The sequence below is a fragment of the Oryzias latipes genome, chromosome 7 (genome assembly GCF_053564925.1).
Source record: "Oryzias latipes strain Hd-rR chromosome 7, Olatipes_Hd-rR_3.1".
In the NCBI taxonomy this organism is placed as follows: Eukaryota; Metazoa; Chordata; class Actinopteri; order Beloniformes; family Adrianichthyidae; genus Oryzias; species Oryzias latipes.
Genome location: NC_136243.1, coordinates 3,187,889 through 3,212,716, shown reverse-complemented (window position 1 = coordinate 3,212,716; position 24,828 = coordinate 3,187,889). Strand labels below are relative to the sequence as shown.

At 44.9% G+C, this 24,828-nt stretch overlaps 1 protein-coding gene across 5 annotated transcripts in view; it reads right to left on the bottom strand.

Moving 5' to 3' along the window:
• Positions 1-266: 266 nt before the first annotated feature.
• Positions 267-24,828, bottom strand: part of ptpn18 (protein tyrosine phosphatase non-receptor type 18) — a 39,105-nt gene continuing 14,543 nt past the window's right edge. The window contains exons 2-17 of one of the 5 annotated variants that reach the window (XM_020701627.3): positions 23,751-23,859; positions 23,389-23,465; positions 23,211-23,306; positions 22,313-22,351; positions 20,982-21,050; positions 20,843-20,905; positions 20,625-20,767; positions 20,261-20,327; positions 18,377-18,454; positions 17,558-17,650; positions 14,092-14,144; positions 5,265-5,393; positions 4,369-4,479; positions 4,074-4,255; positions 3,891-3,983; positions 267-879 (exon numbers count right to left, since the gene is read on the bottom strand). In XM_020701627.3, coding sequence (XP_020557286.1) covers positions 806-879; positions 3,891-3,983; positions 4,074-4,255; positions 4,369-4,479; positions 5,265-5,393; positions 14,092-14,144; positions 17,558-17,650; positions 18,377-18,454; positions 20,261-20,327; positions 20,625-20,767; positions 20,843-20,905; positions 20,982-21,050; positions 22,313-22,351; positions 23,211-23,306; positions 23,389-23,465; positions 23,751-23,859 — 1,476 coding nt within the window. In that variant the 3' untranslated portion in view covers positions 267-805. The remainder of the gene's footprint in view (positions 880-3,890; positions 3,984-4,073; positions 4,256-4,368; positions 4,480-5,264; positions 5,394-14,091; positions 14,145-17,557; positions 17,651-18,376; positions 18,455-20,260; positions 20,328-20,624; positions 20,768-20,842; positions 20,906-20,981; positions 21,051-22,312; positions 22,352-23,210; positions 23,307-23,388; positions 23,466-23,750; positions 23,860-24,828) is intronic. The other 4 variants (XR_002289707.3, XM_020701628.3, XM_011472968.4 and 1 more) reach the window with 4 other exon arrangements.

Here is a 24,828-nt window from a genome sequence, read left to right as displayed (position 1 = left end):
TGTGCAATTTTTGTTCAGACATCTGTTACATTCTGCTCTTTGCACTCAGCCTCTCCACTGCTTCCAGCTTTCTGTGCTGCCCCCTGGTGGTCACTATGTGCATTGGTGGTTCCTGACAGGCCAATTATTTTCCAACAAGAACAAAATTTATGTGTGAAGGACAAAAAACGGATGCCATCTGCTTCTCCTCAAGAGGAAAATCACTTTTCCACATTTTAAGAGATGGTGCAGATTCACTGATTGAGTTACTGGATTGAGAGATCATGTTCCCTTTGGCACTTCAGCCTCATAAATGCATTTTTACTGAAGACGTGAGCAAAAACAGTTTCTCTTTCTACTGTCGTAAAATCATTCAGCTCTTTCAGATATGGGCATTTTACATTGATGGTGAGAGAAGAAAATAATACATTTGGAGTTTGTTCAGAATAAAACTATTTTTCAAACTAGAATAAAGATGTAAATTCAAAACACCACATTTGATGGAGAAAATTAGAAAATTGCTTTGAGAAATTTCAAAATGATACCTCTGAACATAGTTTCAACATGATTTTTTTTAAATAAAAGCTTTCGATTTACTTTTCAAATGCATTTGGCTAAGAAAAGTGTCAAAGTGGCGTTTTGAATAGTTTTTAAGAGCAGTCATCATGTTAAAACCATAGTAAAAAGAAAGCCGTCAATTTTAGTGTCATTGTCCATTCTTGATCTTTTATTAGCCAATCAGATGACAGATGTTGATCCGCAGAGCACTCAAACAGGAATCGTCTCTGACTTGGTTCTGGTTGATCAGTCCCATGGGTCTCTGTAATCATCTTTCAAGCCGACTCCACTGCGCTGGAGGATTTCTGGGTCCTTTGGGCTTTGGAACGCGACAGTTGAACCCTGAAAACAGATGCAGAGGAACGTGTCTGAGCCCTTCTCAACTATAATCAACGGTAAAAAAGAAAAACAACAACACGAGAGGCGGAAAAAAGTATCACAGAGCAGGAGTGACTGACTTGATTCCCAAAGACATTTAATGTATAAGTGAGGTGGTGGGGGGGGCAGAGAGAGGGGGGCTTAGCCTGTCGACAGCTACCTGGAATGTGGTGAGCTGGGGAGAAGGATCACACTGACTCTGAGGTGTTTGGGGTCATCTGAGCATGCTCCAGAGCAGCAACGAGCAGTTTCTAACCCAAACCTCTCAACTCTACAGTCAAACCTAGGATTGGCTAAATGTCAAATGCGTTTGCTGTTCCAGGTGAAAACGTGTCTTTAGGATGTTGTATTCACTAGTTGGACTGCGACTGGATTCAATTAAATCAGTGAAACTTTTGTGAAATCTCCTCCCCTCCTGTTCATAATGGCGTTGGACTGCTGTGGCGTTCTCTCTCCACACAGTAATGTGTTTTTCACTGTTTAACTCCATAGACATGTTTGCATGGATGGTTAATGTTAAGGAAGACTTTTGTTAACTCCACCCTCCTGGTAATAAAAACCATACATTTAAATGATGAGAAAATGTAAATGAGTGAACTCAGCCATCATTTCATGACTAATAAATAATGCTGCTAGCAGGCTGCAAATAGGTTTATTTATTGTGTAAAACAGAAACTTCTGTGGAAAGCGGCCCTCAGAGGATCCACCTGCTAAAGAAAGGAAGATGGGGCTAGCTTGCTCCAGTAGCTTGTCTGCTTCAATGCTTTTTCTCTAAATGTCATCACCATTTGTTTTTCCTCCTTACTGGCTGTTGCTCCCTCCTCCCCCGTCCTCCCTCCTGCCCTCCTGCATCATCGGTTTGCGACTTCAGTCAAAGTCTAGTCTGTCGTCGTCTGATGATTCTGTGGCTGATCCTCAGCTTTCAGGCTGAGATCCGTGTCTGACGAGACAGTTCCACTTCTGTAATCTATTGATAAAGTAAATCTCACCCATGTTCATGGCTTTCAGATCCTCTGTACTCTCCTTGCTCTCCGGTTGAACAGCATGTTTCTCTTCAGATGGACCCCCACCCGTTCTGCCTCTTGTCTGCATCCTTGTCTAAACTTAGTTTGGTGTTCTGAACAGCTGGTGAAGCGAACAGAATTCACTTAATGTCCCTGTTTGTATTTGTCTGATTTGGTTGAAAACTTCATGCTGTTTGTGTTCAGATGAAACACAGGTTGGCAGATTAACTGAAGCCTCTTCGCAGCTGCTACCATGTCCAGACACACCAGCATCTCTCATCCAGCCCCAGCTGCAGCAGAGGAGGCAGAACTGCGCGGCCTCCTAAAGTCCAGCTTAAAGAAAGCTCAAATGACTTCTGGGACATACTGTCAGATGAATCCTGAATAAGGGCTTCCTGCCCAACTTCTGACATCAGGCCAGAGCAGGGGTCGGCAACCTCTGCCCTTCAAAGAGCCGTTTGGATCCGAAAACACAAAATGAAAACACAGGAGCCACAGCAGAAAACCCGGTGTTCCAGTGAACGGCATCATTTCACTGGTTTCTAAAGTTTCCACTCGTTATTCTCCTTCAACCTCATTCCACATATACTGTCCTCAGAAGTGGTCCTGACTAGTTTGACGCCCTGGGCGAAACAAGATCATTTATTTTACTTTTTTATTAAACATTAGTAAAACATACTTGTGTTGTTGAATTCACAGAAAGTGTGTACCGGTAGTTAGTTCTTAACACGCATCAGTTTGTGTTTCCTTTTTGAAGGCTCCTTCTGGTAAAAATTCCCACATTTTTCTGTTTTTCTTGATCTGAATTCTGATCTGGATTCTTCCTGTCATTTTTCTGTCGGCTTTATGAATGAACATCAATGGAAACTAAAAGACATATTCTTCTTTGTTTGTGCGTCAGTGTCACATCAAACTGAACAAAAAACACAAACGATTGTGTAGATGGCATCTGAAGCATTGACTGTATGTGAGAACAGAGAAGCTTAGATGAAATCCACCAATGAGATGATTAACCAGACTAGTCTGGTTAATCAAACTAGTCTGATTAAGTGCAAACCTTCATTAACCAAATGTTGCTCCAGATTTTTCACCTCTATCAGTAAATGTGGTCGTATTTGGCGCCCAGCGAGTGTTCATTTTGGACCCCGCCTGCATTCCTTTATCCTTGGAGTGTTTTTCTTCTTTCTAAACTGGACACTTCTGTTTGCTTTGATCTTTTGTCCATTTTCCACAACCTTGAAGAGACTTTTCCGTCTGTCAAACACACAGAGTTAAGATGAGGGAGATGGTGGAAACAGATTCACTTTGATGCAGACTCCTGTTTGTACATTTTTTAACTTTTCATGAACTCCAGTAAACCCAATAAATGATATTCATTTATGGATGACAACTATTTTTATTAGTAAGCAGCTGTTAGTTTGTTGTGGGTCTGGTATCATAAGCGGTGAGTCGAAGCCCCGCCCCCGCCTCTCTACCTGTCCACATCCTCTGCAGTTTGGGTTCATGTGTCCCCTACGAGATTACCACTGACTGTCTTTTTACAAGAACTTTCCATCCCATAATAGACTGGTCCGCATTCACAGCCGCAGACACGCCCCCTCCGCGCGTTCACGCTGCTCTCTCCCACATCCTGACAGTGTTAACCCTTTTGTTATCTTACGGGGTCCAGATGACCCGATCCTTGCATTGACGTGTTCTCCCTCCCATGACAAAGGTGGATAAAGGTGGAAAGATTTCATGTAATCCATGGACACCAGTGAAGATCACAAATCATTGAAGAAAAAAGGTTCAGAGCACTGTCTAGTGGGTCTAGATGACCCAACTCCCAACGTCAAAGTGCCTAGGATAGCACAAGGGTTAAAGGTACCATGACAATCTTAGAACAGAGTAGTTATTTTCCAAACCACAGAGAGCTGCAGCAGGGAGGAGCTGGAGAAACAGCTGTAAAAAGAAGTGTGCAGGTCTTCTCACCAAGGCCAACAGGTGAACAGCTGCTCACTGCTCCTGCTGAGGAGGAGAAGATCTCATAATCATTATCCGCTTCTGCTGAAGAAACACTTTCAGCTGCAGGAGAGAAGAGGGACACGGTCACATCCTACACGTTACCCAGCTCCTGAAAGATGCATGAATCCCACCTCACCCCACCCCACCCACCGCGTGTCAGGTGATTCTCCGGCCCCTCCCACGACTGAATGCTTGGCTTCGCTATGTCGTAGATGGGTGTGGCGGAGGGGGGCAGGCTGTGTGGCTTCAGTCTGGGCTTGACTGTGCTGTAGATGGGAGCAGTGGATGCTGCTGAGGGGTCGTTGTCATAGTGATGGGAGAAGGGCAGCGACCTTCCAAAAGAAACAGATATTGACTGAGAATGGATGCTGTTCTCACAGAGACACAGGAATCCCATTAAAAAGAAATGAAAATGAGATTTAAGGGTCCATAAGGAAGTTCTGACCAACCAAACAGGAGCTGAGTCCACATTCTAGCTGCATCATCACTGAGGCAGTGATCATCACACACAGCTCGCAATGGGCGGAGTCTGACCCTCTGCGTGTTCACTGTCACACTAACCAAAAAGGGCTGTGGTTAAAAAACTCTCCAAGGAAAACAGGAAACAAGATGCACAGCAGACAAATCAGGGGCCAATTCGGCAAATGCTGGGGTGCCACTAGTGTGTGGGGGTGGGGGCGCTGGATACGCCCCATCCAAAAGAAGTCTGTCATCTCACATTTACGTGACTCTCTTTCTTGGATAAAGAGTTTCATTGATGGGGTGGGGTTATATAAGTTTGCTTCTTCACACTCCTTTGCAAGCAATAACTCAAGCTCTACTTTCTATATTTAATTAAGCAAATGTTATTTGAGTGACTTTTTTGTTTTGTTTTATTTTTAGTCTTTTTAATCTATGCATTTCAACATTTCTGTAATTAGTTTGATAAAAATGTGTAAATTCTTTATTGCTTTGACTGCAATGCTTGAAATAAATCAATAAATCAAATCAAATTACTGATTTGGTCATCACCCGGCCAATCACAGCCCTGCTCCACGCCGTCAGTCATTTAAAGTGCCTAACAAACTGCGAGGAGCTCAGGCTGATAAGAAAGGTAACCCGGATGAACGGAGCCAGTTCACTGACTGCAGAATCGGTGTCATTACTGAGTAGAAAGACGGGCTAAAAAGACAGATCCTCCAAAAACACTCTGATCTAGAGAAGTGGAACAGTTCAGACCCTGAATAAATGTTCATCTTTAGCATTTGTCAGTCAGAAAGTGTTAAATAATCACAAATAAAAATGGAAATTGAAAGCAATCTGAGAATTTCCTCCTGAACTGTCGTGAAGGTGTCACCTTACCTGCTGGCAGTGCTGGGTGTGGGCGTGGCTGCAGGAGGGTAGGCGGGGCCGGGTGGAGGCGGATGGCTTTTCTTGGGTTTGTTGACCACAGCGTATGTGTCGTTCATGTCGGGTTTCTGGGTGCAGCTGCTGACACAGAGGTGGAGAAAACATCTGCAGCTCAGTGGTGGAAGCACCTCATCACATCTCTGGATCAGTCTTCCTCACTGACGAAGTGAACGATAACGAGCGACACTAAAGCACGTCTCCCAGCCAGGATCGTGTCAGACGAAGGCAAATGTCCCTCTGTGAGTGAGTAGGTATGCAGTGAATTCATTGATGGCTTCAACATTCAGAGCTGTTTGGAGGTTTCTGTCATTTCAGTGACACACTACTGCAAAGGGTCTGGAGTTTGTCTTTCATCTCTGCCACTTTAGAAGTAAAGCGAATCAATCTGACAAAAAGTTTCTTTAATCTCCTTATGGAGATTTAAGAAATGGTCCAGGTTCAACTCAGTTCCCGTCTTTTTCCAGGAGAAGCAGTCTTTAAAACTCAAACTGCTTTCTTCTCTGTAGCTGCTTTGTGAGTGCTGAGCTTCCTCTCCCCACATCTGACTGCAAACAGAACTGGCTGAAACCAAAGAACCAGAAATGGACAAACGTTCTCACTTTACAGCCCGGATGTGTCTATAAGCAGAAATGAGCAAAGGTTGGAACCATCTCAGCTGAAACCTGAACAACTTTTTACATTTAGTGAGGTTACAAGTCTGTTTTCTGACTGGAACCATTTCATCCCAATGACTCATCCTCTAATAAGAGTTTTTCAGTTGGAGTTATTCTTGTATAAATGTCTGTGTCACTGCTCCTATGTTTCATAGTGCAGGTTTCTGTATGTATACTCACACACCTACACACACACACACACACCCACACACACACACACGCACACACACATGCACATACCCCCCAACACACACACAAACACACACACCTACACGCACACACACACGCACACCTACACGTATACCTACACGCACACACACATGCCCATACCCCCCAACACACACACACAAACACACGCACACCTACACGCACACACACATGCCCATACCCCCCAACACACACACACGCACACCTACACACACACACACACGCACACCTACACGCACACACACATGCACATACCCCCCAACACACACACACACACACACGCACACCTACACACACACACACACGCACACCTACACGCACACACACATGCCCATACCCCCCAACACACACACACGCACACCTACACGCACACACACATGCTCATACCCCCCAACACACACACACACACACACGCACACCTACACACACACACACACGCACACCTACACACACACACACACGCACACCTACACGCACACACACATGCCCATACCCCCCAACACACACACACGCACACCTACACGCACACACACATGCTCATACCCCCCAACACACACAGAGAAGAGACATTATAAACATATGCATGTTCTTTTATAATCCCCCCGCCCAAAAAAGGAACCATTTTCAACAGATTGAGAGCTCTTTTTTCCTCCCACTGAGAAGGATTCACACTGAGCTGGTTGGTCTGGACAAGACCTTGTTTCTGTAAAGACAGGTGTAAAGACTCACCTGAACCTGAACCAAGTCAGAGGTCTCTGGTTCTCTAATGCGACCAGACGGCCCGGAAGTCAAAGAGAGGAAGTGAAAAAAAGCAGGAAGTGAAAAATGTGTCTGCAGTTGATGTAGAAAATAAGCAAAGCACCATAGAACGGTGAGCCATGAAAAAGTCTGAAAATGTCCTCAGGGTAACTGATGCAGTCAGATAACAGGCATGCATCAATATGTGACAATCAGAGGACGAAGCTTTTTGGTCTTCAAACTCATCAGCTTCCAAAAACAAGCAGCTGCTGGAAGCTAGTTTTCATGCTCTCAGAGGGCAGGAGGAAAGAAAAGGGAATCAGTTCATCTAGTCAAATCATCTAGACTGTTTTAATGGCTTTGAGAGAGAAAGCTATGTCCACGCTCCAGTTAGTTTGAGCTTTAAATGAACATTTGTTAAGGTTAGGGTGTCCACTGGTTATAGTTAACAAAACCAATGTTTTTACAACAGGACAAAGAAAGCAGGGTTCCTTTCTGCACAGCTCAGCTGGGATAAACGGGTAAAACAGGGGCTGTTGTTTCTGGAATATTCAAGTAATGGAAATGTGAACATCAACATCCATCTGCAGTCCTGTCAGTGTTTTCTGATGGATTCCTTCCACCTTCTGGTGAAGTTGGATTTTTCTCTACGGTCTGCATGTTCAACATCAACCAACTCTTCATGGGGGAGAGTGAATGACAAGTTACCAAACTCATGTCTGAACTGTTGGAAAAACATGACTAATGGCTTGTTTGAACTAGAATCTCTTGAGTAAAGACGTTTGCAGACTTTACCTTAGCTGGGATGAGAAGTTTTTTAACATGACCATAACAGCTGGAGCACAGATACAAATAACTCCATCTTAGTGTAATTGTCAGATTATTGTTTTGAGTGACTATGTGTTCTGCTGTGACTCGTGTATGAGTAGGACTTGTTAGTCTAGATGCAGTCACTGTTATAATGTGAGAAGCTGCAGAAACGCAAACACGTGTGTGTGCTGTAAAAGGCCCCCAAAAGCTCATCTTTAGGCTTTTCAGAGTTTGTTTGTGCTCGGATGCTGGATTAGGCTGTCAGCTGTTAAAGCGACGGCTTAAAAATGGGAAAGACGGAGTGAAGTTTGTGGAAAGCCCCCCTCTGATGAAAGTAAAAGGCGTGCAGTGTGGCTTTGGCTGCAGGTCTCACAACAGCAGACGTCTGATGCTCACACACAGGCCAGTCTTTCCTGCTCTCATCTCATGTTCTTCTCTGCTGGATAGGTGCAGGACTGGCACATGGAAACCAGGGTTCGATTCCCGGGGGGCATAGTGAGCTACTGCCGAACTATGTAGCCACAAGGGAGGCCATGTCTGGGTGTCCCTGTGCCGGTCCCCAGCCTGGATTACAGACAAGGTTGTGTCAGGGAGGAAATTTCTGCCAAACTTCCTGTGTGAATCAGAGAAAGCTGATTGGCTGTGGTGACCTCTGAAGGGACATGCCAAAAGGGAAAGCCTGCACAATAAATTGCAAATTGATCATTATCGCGATATCAAGCTGTGCAACACACATATCGCAAAAGACGTCGGAAATTGCAATAAATGGTTACCCTAAATGTGCTTAAACAATCTTACGGCAGCTTGAAGTATTTAACAAATCAAATTGTGTCCTTTCATGCATTTGTACGAACTCAAGTTGTTGACCAATCGGATGGAGCTCTTATGCTAGATCTCCTATGGAGACTAGGGTTGACTCTTATTTCAATTAAACTGTTGCAGTGAAATGGAAATGATCTTTTTGGTTGTTTGCAGCCCTACCAAGAGGTAAATATGTCCTATTCTTCTCTCCTCATCTTTAAATCACGACTGTGAGCTTTTTCACTTCCTGAACGAGAACAGAAAACTGTTTATCTATGTTTTTAAACTCTGCATGAGCAAAAGCAGGCCTTACATTTTCCAATACTCCATAACGTCACACTGAAAAACCTAAAGGAAAAGACGAGGCATGTTTGTAGCTTCACTAAAAACTGCGATACAGTTACTGTAAAGAAAGGGAGACAGACTGGATGTTTGGATGAAAAATCTGCTGAAAAATAAAAAGATATAAGAAGAAGGAATGCTGCAGAGCTAAGAAGAAAAGGTCAAAGGTCAGGATTCTGGAGACACCTCATTAAAATGCATGACTGAGACTAAACCTGCAGGGTGCGAACGCTGCTGCATCCCACTGGGGACCGGTCCAGTCTGAACTCCAGCCCCTCAAGGAAAAATGGGGTTTTCTATTCTCAAATGCCTTCAAACAGCTCAAAATCATTGAGCACACAGAGACAAAAATCCACCAGAAACAGACCCACGTTCCTTAAAGTACTGAGACACAACCTCAGAAACACTAAAGGAGAAATGGGATCAAAACCTCACAAGGATTTAAAACATCTTTTTACAAAAAGAAGAACATTTCAAAGAGGTAAAAACAGAAGAAACCTCACAAGTTTTCTTCAGGCCAGGTTGATCCGTTAACTGGAAGTGTGGATGAAGGCACCATGAAGGCTCTGCACAGCCCAGCACACGCTGTCCTCCACACCAACGGCCGCTCAGAACAACCTGGAGTGTGAAGCTGAACCACCAGAGGAACAGCTGCTGCTGAATATTTACACTTAAAGGAAGTAAAGCTACTCCCCACTTCCTCCTCCGGCAGGTTGTGGTCGCCATAGCAACAGCACTCACTTCCGCTTCACCAGGTGAGCTTGTTGCCTCTGAGAGGCAGAAGAGCAGGTAGAGGTGCTGAACTTTGATCAGATCATCGTGTCTTCCTGATCTTTGACTTCTCCTAAGCTCCTCCTCTTTTGGCTTTTTCAACCGAGCTTTCAGTTTTCCTTCTCCTCCCTCACTCACTCTGCGTTGGCATCACTTTACATGTCAGTATCAGAATAGCAGTTAAAAAGGTGGGAGTGGGGGAGTGGCTTAAGTTCAGCTGAAGGACAAAGAAAGCACAGCCTTTGATAGGTGCAGACAGGTGGACAGACACAGGTGAGAGCAGGTGGAGAGTCCAGGTAAAAAGAGACACCCACCCACCCACACCCATTACAGCCACCATTCTACATGATTGTTTTAACCGTCCACCTTCATTTCTAACAATCCCTCCCTTCACACTGTTCTTTTCACCTCCCACCCCAATGCACTCACTGAGCCTTGTTTCCACGGTAACATGATAGCATGAGGGGCGAGAGAAGGCAAATTTAACACCTCAGACTGATGCTCTGTCTTCTAAACAGAGGACAGATGAGTGTGCAGACAGACAGATGAGTATGCAGACAGACAGATGAGAATGCAGACAGACAGATGCATGTGTAGACAGACAGATGAGTATGCAGACAGACAGATGAGTGTGCAGACAGACAGATGTGTGTGTAGACAGACAGATGCGTGTGTAGACAGACAAATGAGTGTGCAGACAGACAGATGCGTGTGTAGACAGACAAATGAGTGTGCAGACAGACAGATGCGTGTGTAGACAGACAGATGAGTGTGTAGACAGACAAATGAGTGTGCAGACAGACAGATGCGTGTGTAGACAGACAGATGAGTGTGCAGACAGACACATGCGTGTGTAAACAGACAGATGAGTATGTAGACAGACACATGCATGTGTAGACAGACAGATGAGTGTGTAGACAGACAGATGAGTGTACAGACAGACAGATGAGTGTGCAGACAGAGATATGAGTATGCAGACAGGCTGATGAGTATTCAGACAGACAGATGAGTATGCAGACAGACAGATGCGTGTGTAGACAGACAGATGCGTGTGTAGACAGACAGATGAGTGTGCAGACAGACAGATGAGTGTGTAGACAGACAGATGAGTGTACAGACAGACAGATGAGTGTGCAGACAGACAGATGAGTGTGCAGACAGACAGATGAGTATGCAGACAGACAGATGAGCATGCAGACAGACAGATGCATGTGTAGAAAGACAGATGAGTATGCAGACAGACAGATGCGTGTGTAGACAGACACATGCGTGTGTAGACAGACAGATGAGTGTGTAGACAGACAGATGAGTGTGTAGACAGACAGATGAGTATGTAGACAGACAGATGAGTGTGCAGACAGACAGATGAGTGTGTAGACAGACAGATGAGTGTGCAGACAGACAGATGAGTGTGTAGACAGACAGATGAGTATGCAGACAGACAGATGCGTGTGTAGACAGACAGATGAGTATGCAGACAGACAGATGCGTGTGTAGACAGACAGATGAGTGTGCAGACAGACACATGAGTGTGTAGACAGACAGATGAGTGTGCAGACAGACAGATGAGTGTGTAGACAGACAGATGAGTGTGTAGACAGACAGATGAGTATGTAGACAGACAGATGAGTGTGCAGACAGACAGATGAGTGTGTAGACAGACAGATGAGTGTGCAGACAGACAGATGAGTGTGTAGACAGACAGATGAGTATGCAGACAGACAGATGCGTGTGTAGACAGACAGATGAGTATGCAGACAGACAGATGCGTGTGTAGACAGACAGATGAGTGTGCAGACAGACACATGAGTGTGTAGACAGACAGATGAGTGTGCAGACAGACAGATGAGTGTGTAGACAGACAGATGAGTGTGTAGACAGACAGATGAGTGTGTAGACAGACAGATGAGTGTGTAGACAGACAGATGCGTGTGCAGACAGACAGATGAGTGTGTAGACAGACAGATGAGTGTGCAGACATACACATGCGTGTGTAGACAGACAGATTAGTGTGTATACAGACAGATGAGTGTGTAGACAGACAGATGAGTGTGCAGACAGACATATGAGTGTGCAGACAGACAGATGAGTGTGCAGACAGACAGATGAGTGTGCAGACAGACAGATGCGTGTGTAGACAGACAGATGAGTGTGCAGACAGACATATGAGTATGCAGACAGGCTGATGAGTATTCAGACAGACAGATGAGTATGCAGACAGACAGATGCGTGTGTAGACAGACAGATGAGTGTGCAGACAGACATATGAGTATGCAGACAGGCTGATGAGTATTCAGACAGACAGATGAGTATGCAGACAGACAGATGCGTGTGTAGACAGACAGATGAGTGTGCAGACAGACAGATGAGTGTGTAGACAGACAGATGAATGTGTAGACAGACAGATGAGTGTACAGACAGACAGATGAGTGTGCAGACAGACAGATGAGTGTACAGACAGACAGATGAGTGTGCAGACAGACAGATGAGTGTGTAGACAGACAGATGAGTGTGCAGACAGACAGATGAGTGTGCAGACAGACAGATGAGTATGCAGACAGACAGATGCGTGTGTAGACAGATAGATGAGTGTGTAGACAGACAGATGAGTATGCAGACAGACAGATGCGTGTGTAGACAGATAGATGAGTGTGTAGACAGACAGATGAGTGTGTAGACAGACAGATGAGTGTGTAGACAGACAGATGAGTGTACAGACAGACAGATGAGTGTGCAGACAGACAGATGAGTGTACAGACAGACAGATGACTGTGCAGACAGACAGATGAGTGTGTAGACAGACAGATGAGTGTGCAGACAGACAGATGAGTGTGCAGACAGACAGATGAGTATGCAGACAGACAGATGCGTGTGTAGACAGATAGATGAGTGTGTAGACAGACAGATGAGTGTGTAGACAGACAGATGAGTGTGTAGACAGACAGATGAGTGTGTAGACAGACAGATGAGTGTGCAGACATACACATGCGTGTGTAGACAGACAGATTAGTGTGCAGACAGACATATGAGTGTGCAGACAGACAGATGCGTGTGTAGACAGACAGATGAGTATGCAGACAGACAGATGAGTGTGCAGACAGACAGATGAGTGTGCAGACAGACATATGAGTATGCAGACAGACAGATGAGTGTGCAGACAGACAGATGCGTGTGTAGACAGACAGATGAGTATGCAGACAGACAGATGAGTGTGCAGACAGACAGATGAGTGTGCAGACAGACATATGAGTATGCAGACAGGCTGATGAGTATTCAGACAGACAGATGAGTATGCAGACAGACAGATGCGTGTGTAGACAGACAGATGAGTGTGCAGACAGACAGATGAGTGTGTAGACAGACAGATGAGTGTGTAGACAGACAGATGAGTGTACAGACAGACAGATGAGTGTGTAGACAGACAGATGAGTGTGTAGACAGACAGATGAGTGTGTAGACAGACAGATGAGTGTGCAGACAGACATATGAGTGTGCAGACAGACAGATGCGTGTGTAGACAGATAGATGAGTGTGTAGACAGACAGATGAGTGTGCAGACAGACAGATGAGTGTGCAGACAGACATATGAGTGTGCAGACAGACAGATGCGTGTGTAGACAGATAGATGAGTGTGTAGACAGACATATGAGTGTGCAGACAGACAGATGCGTGTGTAGACAGACAGATGAGTGTGCAGACAGACATATGAGTATGCAGACAGGCAGATGAGTGTGTAGACAGACAGATGAGTGTGCAGACAGACATATGAGTGTGCAGACAGACATATGAGTGTGCAGACAGACAGATGCGTGTGTAGACAGACAGATGAGTGTGCAGACAGACATATGAGTGTGCAGACAGACAGATGCGTGTGTAGACAGACAGATGAGTGTGCAGACAGACATATGAGTGTGCAGACAGACAGATGCGTGTGTAGACAGACAGATGAGTGTGCAGACAGACATATGAGTGTGCAGACAGACAGATGCGTGTGCAGACAGACATATGAGTGTGCAGACAGACAGATGCGTGTGTAGACAGACAGATGAGTGTGCAGACAGACATATGAGTGTGCAGACAGACAGATGCGTGTGTAGACAGACAGATAAGTGTGCAGACAGACATATGAGTATGCAGACAGACAGATGCGTGTGTAGACAGACAGATGAGTGTGCAGACAGACATATGAGTATGCAGACAGACAGATGAGTGTAAAGACACATTGACAAGGAAAAAAGATGGTTTTGTAAACAGACAATTGGCTGTGCAAACAAACATGTGCACCAGACACATAGACAGGTGTGTAGACAGACAGATGTCTGTCACTCAGATGTGCAAATACCTTAAGTTGGATGCTAACAGACTACAAATACACAGACGAGTGTTCTGAGAGACAGACAGGTATGCAAATAGACAAACAGACGGACAGACAGACAGACGGATGGGTGTGATGGTACCTGCTGAGGGGGGAAGTAGGGTTTGTTGGGGTCGTCTTCTCTGGTCTTTTCAGCTACAAACAGAAAATGATTTTGTTTAGCACGGCACACTGTCATAACATTTTTTCAATAAAAAAACTGTCAAAAAATAACAACACAGAAGAATTTGGTGACACACATCATCTTTGCAGGAGAAGGAAAAAAAAATATTAAACAAAAAAAAGGTTTCAGTGGTGAATGATCATATCTGACACATCCACTGGTTTCTGTTCTTCCACTCATTTACACATTTTCACTACTGGGAGAACAGATCTGGTCAGTCTGTTTAATCCCAAAAACTTTATTAGTCCTAACGCCATGGTAAACGACTGACACGAACCGACAGGTCTGAAAAGTGCAGTCAGCCCTGAGAAGGAGCCTATTTACAAAGAAACAGCCGTTAAAACAGCTCATTCGATGTTTTCAACCAGCAGGTTGGACATATTTTGAATCAGTAAAGAACAAGGACACGATGGACAAAGACTCTGGGGAGAATCAGTTCAGAGAGTGCAAGGGTGTCATCTGCAAACATCATGATCCACATCCTGTGTATTCTCATCTGTCAGTCTGTCCATCACCACAGAAACAAAAAAGAGTTCAAAGCTGATCCTTGGTGCAGTCCAACCTCCACCTTCATCACCCACAGAACATCTCACCACTGTCTTCCAGCTCCCATCCATGTCCTGAACAGCTCCAACGTTCTTCTCTGCTGCTCCACACTTCCTCATCCAAACCAGCTCCTCTCTCTGGATCCTGTCCTGGACTTTCTCTACATCTGCAAAGACCTGATGCAGATCCTTCTGACCTTCTCTGTTCTTCTCCAGAAACATCCTCAAAGCAAACATTTCATCTGTGCTTCTCTGTCCCTGCACGAAACCAAACTGTTGCTCACAAATGTTCACCTCTGACGTCAGTCTAGCTTCCTCTCCTCTTTCCCATAATTCATTGTGTCTCATCAGTTTGATTCCTCTGTAGTTTCTCATCACACTGGTAGAACCTGTCAACACATTTCCATCTCTGACAGGATTAAAGTGTTTGCACATCCGCTCTCATACGTCTCACTCTACTTCTCTCTGTTACAGAAAAATGTCTTCACCAATGACATTTCTATCTTTTTTCAACAAAGTCCATCATCTGTTCTACTGCATTCTTGGCCTGAACAAACAAGCTTCTCCATCATTTCATCTCTGTTTCTTTCACCCACATGTCTGTTCAAGTCTCCTCCAATCACAAGTCTCTCCCCTCTAGAGAGACCCTGCATCTCCTCATCCATCCCCTTCCAGAATTCCTCCTTCTCCTCCAGCTCACCTCCTACCTGGGTGTCATAAATACAGACAACCTTCAACATCACACCTTCGACTTCCAGCTTCAGACTCATCGTCCTCTCTGACCCTCTCTTCATCTTCAGAACAATCCTATCCTATCCGTTCCTCATTCCATCTACCCCATGATCAAACATCTTGGATCTGCTTCCAACCTCTTTCCATCTGGTCTCTTGAAGACACAGGAGATCCATCGTTCTTCGTTCCATCATGTCAAACAACTCTACATTCAGGCTTTCTACTGTAAGTCCACCCTGTCTGTCATGGTCTCTCTCTGCTGAAGGACACACCTTCCTCCTCTCCTTCCACTAACGCCAGTCCTAATATGAATGTACATAAATTGTTACATCACTTAAAACTAAAACATTAGTTTCAGTCTTAACTGTAGCTTTAAGCTCTTGTCTCCAGCCCACAGGATTCATAGCAGGGTTTCCTCTTGTTGGACATGTCTGCCTATTTATACTTTGCACAAGCAAGACAACTTATTTAGAGCTTCAAGGTTGGAGACAATTTGGACAGTCAATAATAAAGCTCCCATGCTGTTGATGGCTTCAGAAACTTCTGCTTTGACTACAACTAAAACAACTGATAAAGAATCAAACACACATTTTTAGTTGATCACTAAATAGTTAAAAAATCATTTAAAGTAACAGCCCAGGTAGCACAAAATGATAGCACAACCAGAAAATACTGGAAATAATTTTCTGATAATTGGAATGTATAGTCTAACTACAGTCTCCATGTGGGATTTTGTACAGAACACTCCTTTTAACCGGACTTCTTGTAGGGCGTAAATGTTTCTTTCATCATCTAAAACCTTCAAAGGGTTTGAACTAAAGTTGACATGACTAAGCTATCAGACTGACTAAATAATCTCTGACTGTTGTGGGACAGGAGTCATGGTTGATTTTCACTAACTTTACACCACATCCTGTAGACTACCAGCAGCACGGCAAACACCAGCTTGTAATTTCAGTAAAAGAAGCATCACAATAGCAGTGGAAATATGCTTGAAGATAAACAAGGTATGAAGATGAATCGTCTCCAGGGAATCTGATTTGTAGCTGCACAGACTGAAGAATGTACTGAGTACACAGCAGCAGGTGGAAACGCGAGCCAGTCTGTGTGGAAGAACGGTTTTTAGTCTGCTGCTTGCTAACGGCAGGTCAACAATGATTGAAGTAGATGTAATGTGTCCAAGAGCTAACCAGGTAGAGCAGACTCTGGATCTCAGGGGCAGGAGCATCACCCAACACATGGTGGTCATGGCCAAAGCGCGTTAAGAATCATCTCAGTTCATTAAACGGAACCATCTTCATGATGAATTCTAAAGTCCTGTTGTCCTGAAGAGCAGAATCCTCTGATAACTGGATCTAGATGACTGAACCTTCACAGAAATAGGATCAGATTACTGATTACTTACTTCAAATCTAGACGTTTTGAACCACCAAACAAAAAAAGGAGTAAATGAAATATCCTGCTGGAAAACAGTTTGAGGTTAAGATCAGTAAGAAATCAAATATAAATAATTTAACCTTTTTGTATTTTTACAAGCGGACAATAAAAGTGTCAGAGAAGAATTTTATAGAACTCTGTATCAAGGATTGTTTCTGTGTAAGGATCCCTGATGGAGGATGAAGTATAGCAGAGCTTCATCCGGAAGGGTCAGTTTGAGCTTGTGATGGCCGCCGGTCCAATCTGGACTCCTACAACTCTGTCACTGTGGTTAAATGACAATACAGCAGTGATGAAGAACGCGAGGAAGAAAGGCTCAGGGAGCAGAAAGAGGAAGAGGTGAGTCTGTAACGGTGACATTTCCCTTTAGAACACGCAGACTTTTGGGTTCTTCTGTCACGATAAGTTTAGAATAAATGAAAGGAGGTCCTGGGATGTTTTCATGTCTGTCAGTCAGCACCTCAGACGTGTCAGTGTGTGTGTGCGTGTGCGCGTTGGATGGACCTACTTGTCAGTGCATGTCCTCCATCTGATCTGCCTCTGCCCGTCTCTTTCTGGATGTTTCTCAACTAGCTGCAGTGAATACGCATCTTAGGCTTTACAAACAGGAAGTTCCTGTTTCTGCAGTTACTTCCTCCCATCCCCTGAACAGCTACTGTGGGTGTTTTTACCTCTGAAGAGTTGCAGTAGAGGTGGTGCGGGGACGCCTGCAGGAGCTGCTCGAACATGCTGATGACTGCGGTGAAGATGAACTGATACTGATCCTGCAGAGAGGACGGGGTTCACGCTTTACTCTGCTAAATCAAAGTCTTATGTTCTACTGCACTTCCAAACATTAAAGAGAGTGATACATGCTAATAGAAAACGTTTTTGGTACAGAGTAGCAAGTTACAAAAACTCAATCTTCAAGAAAATTTGTCTTCTTTTCTGTCTTGCAAGAAAAATAATCGTATCAAGAGCGTTTTTCAACATTAGAATACTCTTAGTTTGAGAAAACATGTCTTAGTGACTAGAATTCTTTCTTAAATGAAGAATTCATGGTGAGACCATTTTTCTTTCCCCATTGGCAGATTGTTTTGCTCAGAAAAAGAGGCAGGGGGGAGAAAAGCAGCTCCTCCTGCCAGACGATGAAGACGCTCCTGCAGCTCCTCACTGCACTGCTTTAACCCAGCACACATTTATAAACTTCTTCACGATTCCTGCTTTTTCAGATTAAAAAGCATGAAAACTGAAAGCTAAGAAAACATTCAATGGGAACTGCAGGCGGTTTGATGTTTTTACAGTTTGGTTTTCTGGAGGACTTTTCCCTGGATAATTTGTGGATCATTGAAGTTCTCAGAAGAAAATGTTTTGTTGGGTATGGTTGGAATTAATAATGCTAAAGAACTGATAAGTGGTTGCATTCTGGGTAACAGCGGCATCACTGACACAAAAGGACAGGCATGTTGAATCTGAGGGCCAGCATGTGGCCCACCCAGCACCAGACCTACTTTGGTCTGCACGGCAGAGGGCCTCTGCGTCCGGAGCTCCAGGACCACCTTCAGGATGCTGAAGTCTGCTGTGATCTTCTGCAAGACAAACAAGGAGGTGAGACGCTGTGACCTGCTGGATGTGCTCTGCAGAACTGTGGAGGGATGCAGGCGCGAGTTCTCTGCCAGAGGACATGACGCTGCTGCGCTGGCTCCAGCCTGTCACAGTTAGTTTGGCCACTTGAACAACCAAATCATGGTTTTCTGCAGAAACACGGTGCAGCTTTGAGCTCCTGTTCTCCTTCTCTGATCATTTACGTCTGCTCCGCTGAGCCCGGCTCTTTGCCTACAGCATTTGGTGAAAGACTGCTGCCCTTCTTGTTTCTTCATCGCATTCAAACCTGGATTCAGCAGTGGCTCAGGGGGTTGAGCAGGTTGTCCAATGATTGAAGGGTTGGTGGTTTGATCCCCACTCTCCTCATCAAAACTGTCATTGTGTCTTTTGGTAAGACGCTTCACCCTCCCTGCCTCTAGTGTGGCTCCACTGGTGTATGAATGTCCCGGTGATGGTCAGAGGGGCCATAGGCACAAACTGGCAGCCACGCCTCTGTCAGTCTGCCCCAGGGCAGCTGTGGTACCTCAGTAGTTACCAAGTGTGAATGAATGATGGACACACTGTATAATAACTTTGAGGGTCTGGAAAAGTGCAGATAAATTCAATCTATCATTACTGAGGACCTGTTTTAGAAATTCCTGTAAAATAAGAAAAGTTCACTTCCTGTGGAGTTAAGATATATCTTCTCTCTCAGTGCATGTTGCTTATTTAGACATTGTGTCTTCATCACCTTCTTAGACAAACAAACCCTTTGAATATTTTGGAGTGACCAGTCACCCCCCCCCCCCCCCCCCCCCAACCTTCCTGGCTGTTTCAGCATTGACATCACTTCTGATAGTTTCTCTAGAGGAGCAGGGCTCTTCTCTTCAAACCCCCCATTGTCTGCTTCACATAGTAGACGTTAAAGTTCACACACTTGTGGAAGAGCAGGACAAGTTTTTAATATTTTTCTAGAATCAGGAGCCTGCAGACGCACTCTGAGCAACGGCACCCGAATTCAGGACAGGAGCGATTCCAGGAAACAGCTGAGTTTCCAGGAAACAGCTGAGTTTCCAGGTCAGAACCGACTCTCTGTCAATCACGTCTGCTGGATCACGTGACAGAGGTGGACCTTGATTCTGGAGAAGCCACGTTTCCCAGTATCTGCTAAGGTTCAGTCTGTAGAGAGCAGAGACTCCTCCCACATGAGCTCAGCGACAAGGACACCAGGCCGAGAGAAGGAAGTGAAACAGAAGCGGAGCCGCGGTGCAAAGTTCTGTCTTTTTTACATTTCTGGTTCCTCCCTGTGATGCAACCAAAATAACCCCCCCCCCCCCGTGCACACTCACACTCAGCCCGTCCGCATGACCACTGTTGGTAAACGCAGGTCGGTGGAAACTGCATAGTGGTGCAGTGGTTGGCACTCTTGTTTCTGGTTCAAATCCCAGCTGGGTCCTTTTTGTGTGGACTTTTCCGGTTCTCCTCGTGCATGTGTGGGTTTTCTACTGGAAGCCACGATTAGTCCAAAAACATGCTTCCCAGGTTCATTGCTGACTCTAAATTGCCCCTGTTGTGTATGTGTGTGTGTTTGTGAGGCCCTGCAACAGACTGGTACCCCCCCATCCATCCACTAGTCTGTGGACCAAACAATGGTATTTGTTTCCTGTAGAAAGGAACTGTTTAATTCATCTGCTCTCACCCCATGATCTCTGTCTGCACAGTGTGAAGACAAGACACACAAACTCATGCAACTGCAGACACACAACTGAATGGTGAACACAAAACAACTCAGATGTGTTATCACGAGTTACCTTGGAAACCAGAAGGTCGTAGATGTAGTCGAGGGCACAGATGACTCCTGTCCTCCCACAGCCAGCACTGTGTCACACACATGTACACACACACATGCACACACACACCCACACACACACACAACAGATGCAGCATGCATGTTAACTATGCTATCAATGGCAGGTGTTATCTGCTGCATATTCACAGCCTCCTGCTGTGTGTGTGTGTGTGACAGAGAGTCAATCTGCCATATGTGTGATCTATCCTGTTGAATGTTAATGACCAGCTGACCTGTGATCAGCTCTGCTGGCACAAACAAGCTGCAGCCATGATGAGAACTAACAGCCATTTAGAGCCAGAGTGTGTGTGTGTGTGTGTGTGTACCTGCAGTGGACCAGCAGGGGTGAGCTGTGAGGTCTTTGGGTCCCCCTAACCTTCCTCAGCAGGTCCAGAACCCCATCAGTCTCATAGGGGATGTCGTGATCGGGCCATGACACAAACTGGTACTGAACAACTGAGCGGGTCTCCTGCGGGAGGAAGAGGAGGGTGAGAGGAAGGATGGGTTTCACATTTCTAGTATCTCCTTAGAGTGGAGTTCCAACCTGCTGGAAGCTGACAGTCAGAGCCCGGACCACCACGTCTGGGTTCATGTGTGTCTCCCCCTGCTGGAAACACACGACAAACAAGCTGCCCACGAATTCCACAGATAAAAGAGTCATGTTTGTCTGATCGTGTTCTTACGCTGCTGATTGTGAAGGGTCCAAATGCAGCAGGGTGCTGGACTGAAGCCCAGTAGCACTCACACTTTTTCTGAGGGAGAAATTCAACTTTCAGTTTGAGACACACCAGGAGCTGAAGGAACCGTCCAGCTTGGAGGAGCAAACATGTGATCACACGTGAGAACCTGCCTGTTAGTCTGCTTCACTCTGGGGGGAGCAATGAGACTTTTACCACCACTGCAGAGGTGAACTGACCTCTGACTCTGCCAAGTTCATGTTGGAGAAAACCTCCACATCATTTCTGTTTTCCAACCAATGTTTTTGGTTCACTCAGCTGAACTGTGACAGCTGAGTAAAAGTGAAGCTTTCATTGGCTACATTATTACATAGAACACACGAAACAGAAAAGAGCTTTTGCCTGAAAAGGCAAAAAGATTGAAGGCTAATTATTTTGTAAATCAAAATTTGTCAGTGAAGATTTGTTGTAATTTGATCCACTTAAAAAAAGTTTAAACCAGGACTAAAATGAACCAGGTTTGACGGGAAAAACGCGTTCAACAAAAGAACTCTGAACTGTTTGTCAGGATTTGTTCTTCACATGAAGCGATGAGCTGCACAGTGACGTTTGCATGTTCTGCAGGGCCGATCACGTGTGACCGAGGATGTCACAACATCAGGGAGGTGGGGCGGGTGGAAGCACGGCAGGACGTTCATGGCTCATGGTGGGGTCACTCACTCTGGGGTGCAGAAACTTCAAAACAACAAATCACCCTGTGCTGCCCCCCCCCCATGCACGTTCCCTTACAAATGGAAGACTTTCCATAATATGAGATTTGAAACTGCAAAAAACTAACAAACTACGTTTTATGCTGTATTTGTATAATTTAATATGCTGACTTTAAAATTTTCCATGCTTATCAAATCATTGGTTGAGGCATTGAAGTGTTAACCCTACAGCGCCCCCTAGAGCTTAAAGCTTGTAGCAAACTGCGTGACTACAACAGATTGTCAAAGTGTCATTTATTCACACTGACTGGAGATTTTCTGATCCACATTTTTCAGATTCAGTAAATGAATCAAAGAGTCAGAGGACAAAATAGATTTCTACAAATCCTTCTTGAGTCCAAAATGACACAAACTACATGACAAAGGATTTAGTTTTTCTGAGCAAAGGTTTTGAGCTCTGCTCTGACCCGTCATGAGAGTGAGAGCCTCTGATGCTCAGGAGGTTCAGGTGAAGCGAGGTACAGAGCAGAGACATGAAGTGTGAAGGTGCTGCGGTCGATTCAAATCTCTGGTGCGGCACGTTCCAGCAGCTTTGCCTCAACAATTAGTAGTTAGACGGCGCTTTACCTTTCCCATCTCGATCTCCCTGCAGGCCATGACAATCACCTGAAACACAGAGTCGGGAATTAGCCTGAGCCTCAGCTGCAGTCCTTGAGGCCCGGGATCCTGCTTGTTTTTGTTTTTAAAGACGTCGCACACCACCACCTGATGACGACCCTGATGAAGGTGGAAGACATTCCACCGAAACATGTCGGTACGTTTTACATTACAAAACAAACCAGTGTCTGATAAAAAACAAATTAAATACGCAGTATAATTTTATAGACACAATGAACCTCTTTGAATCATCCTGCTTGTTTGTTCTCCAACGCTGTCCAGGCAGAAAACCACACCTGACTGAGTGATCAACAGCAGGCAAGGCAAGGACGTCTGAAAAACCAGACGTCCGTGCCTGAAAGGCCCAAGGTTGAAATGGGTGGATGCTTCATGCTAAAGAGACAGAAGCTCCAAACTAACCGTAGTACAGAGAGAAAAACCAGTGTTCCGTTGTGCAACAGCACCACAAGCCCAAATCATCAGCTCTCCACCACCGTGCTTTACAGTTAGCATGGGGAGCTTTTGCTGGTGTGTTGCTGTGATTCTGGGTAATGCTTTCCTTTTCAAGGTTTGGTCCGGTGATCCTGACCAGACTGATGAGCAGCAGAACTGACCTGTTCTCACCTGTGTTTGTGAGCCACAGTCTTTATGGCTGCAGGGAAACAAACTGACACCCTGCTTTCATGGAGGCTCCTAGCTGGGATGCGGTCAGCCTCTCTATTCATGTGGAAGCACGAATATTTCATCATAGGAAGCTTCTGCATCTGGTCTCCATGGCTGGTCAAAAGTCCAGATGTTCTGGGATAACTTCAGTTTCTAAACTAAAACTACTGTCACAACAGCCGGACAGCTTGAGTTTGCTTCTGACCTTGATGTCCAGCTGCCAGATCATCCTCCAGAAGTCAATCAGAGTGGGGCCCAGAGGCCCCTGGCAAGCCACATACTTGCAGTCTCCTGTCGCTCCCTGCAGGACAAACGCTAGTATGACAATCAGCAGCATCACATGGGCCGGTTGTGTGTCAGCAGAAGTGATAAGTTTGTGTCACCCTGATGAAGCTCGCATTGATGTAGTCAGATTTGGACTCTGTGGTCAACAAGGACAACACCACGCGACACTGGTCATCTACAAACACATTATGAAGAGCTTAGGAGGAACAAACACACAACTGGACCACACAAATTAAACACAAACCAGGAAAACTGAAAAAAACTGAAAAATGATTTGGTGCTTCTGTGTATCAGCAGAAAAGACACAGACCCTGCTGTTGTGACTCACAACACAAACTAAGCGGTTCCTGGTCCCTGCATCCGTTCACATTGAGAGACAGCTTTTCAACTTGTGGACGAAGGATGAAGGAAGGAAAGAACTAAAGGAGAGAAGGAAGGACAAACAGGAGTGTATTCCTACATGGCAGGATGTCTTTATAACGGTTCTTCTTGATGTTTTCCTTCTGAGCTCCAGCTTCAGAGGTCAAACCCAGCTGTCTCTTTGACTGCAGGGACTCTGAACGCAGCACCTGTCAACAACACACACACACACACAATCGACTGGTTAGTGTAGGACTATAGAGTAGTGAACAGGATTCAACTACGTTAGGGTTTAGGAATTCTTTGATCACGTTTTTCACATGAAATGATTGGGAAAACTTTAAAGTTTCACTTTCCCAGCGTTCCCAGCAGTCTTTTCACCAGGATTCTGCTGCTTTAAGCCCTAAACACAAACTATGTAGCAGTTTCCTACAGCATAGTTTCTGCAGAACGGAACAGGTTCTTCAGAAATTCCCCTCTGAGTTGTGTCTGCACCAATTTCCCATGATCCCTTTGTCTACATGCTCTCCCGCTAGCACAACCCAAAGCTAACATTACCAGTGCAACAACAATGGCAGCAGTATCAGATCTATCCATCCGTACGGCTTAGATCCAGATTCCAGCTCAGACGAGGAAAACAAAGACGTTCATGTTTGTCTGCAGGTGGATGCATCAGAATGGAGCAGCATTGGAGCAGCATTTTTTTTTAATATGCTCCCGATTCACCACGATTTGAATAAAGAAATACTCAGAAATGCCACTTTGAACCTAATTTTCCTTAAACTTTTCTAAGATTTTCAGACATGTTTGAAATTAATAAAGTTTGGCCTCAATTACAAAAGGGGTTTATTCAGACATACCTTTGGTTTGTCTGAAGATTAATAACCCCTCTTGTTAAAGTAAAATATGTCCAACACAAGAGGCCCTCAGCTCTCATCTGTCTGCCCAGCTGTTGGACAGGACAAGTTAAAAAAAAAAAAAAAAAAATTTTCCTTAAACTTCAAGGACATGTTGAAAACATCAAAATCCTCCTTTTCATTGGCGTGGGGTTTTACTACGGTTCACTTGATTCAACGCTGAAAACGCTGATGGGACGTTTCCTCATTTCCAACATCTTTCTGTTGTTGAAATGATTATTTAAGGGTCCAAGAGTGTTGCTCTTCTGAAGTTAACTCTGC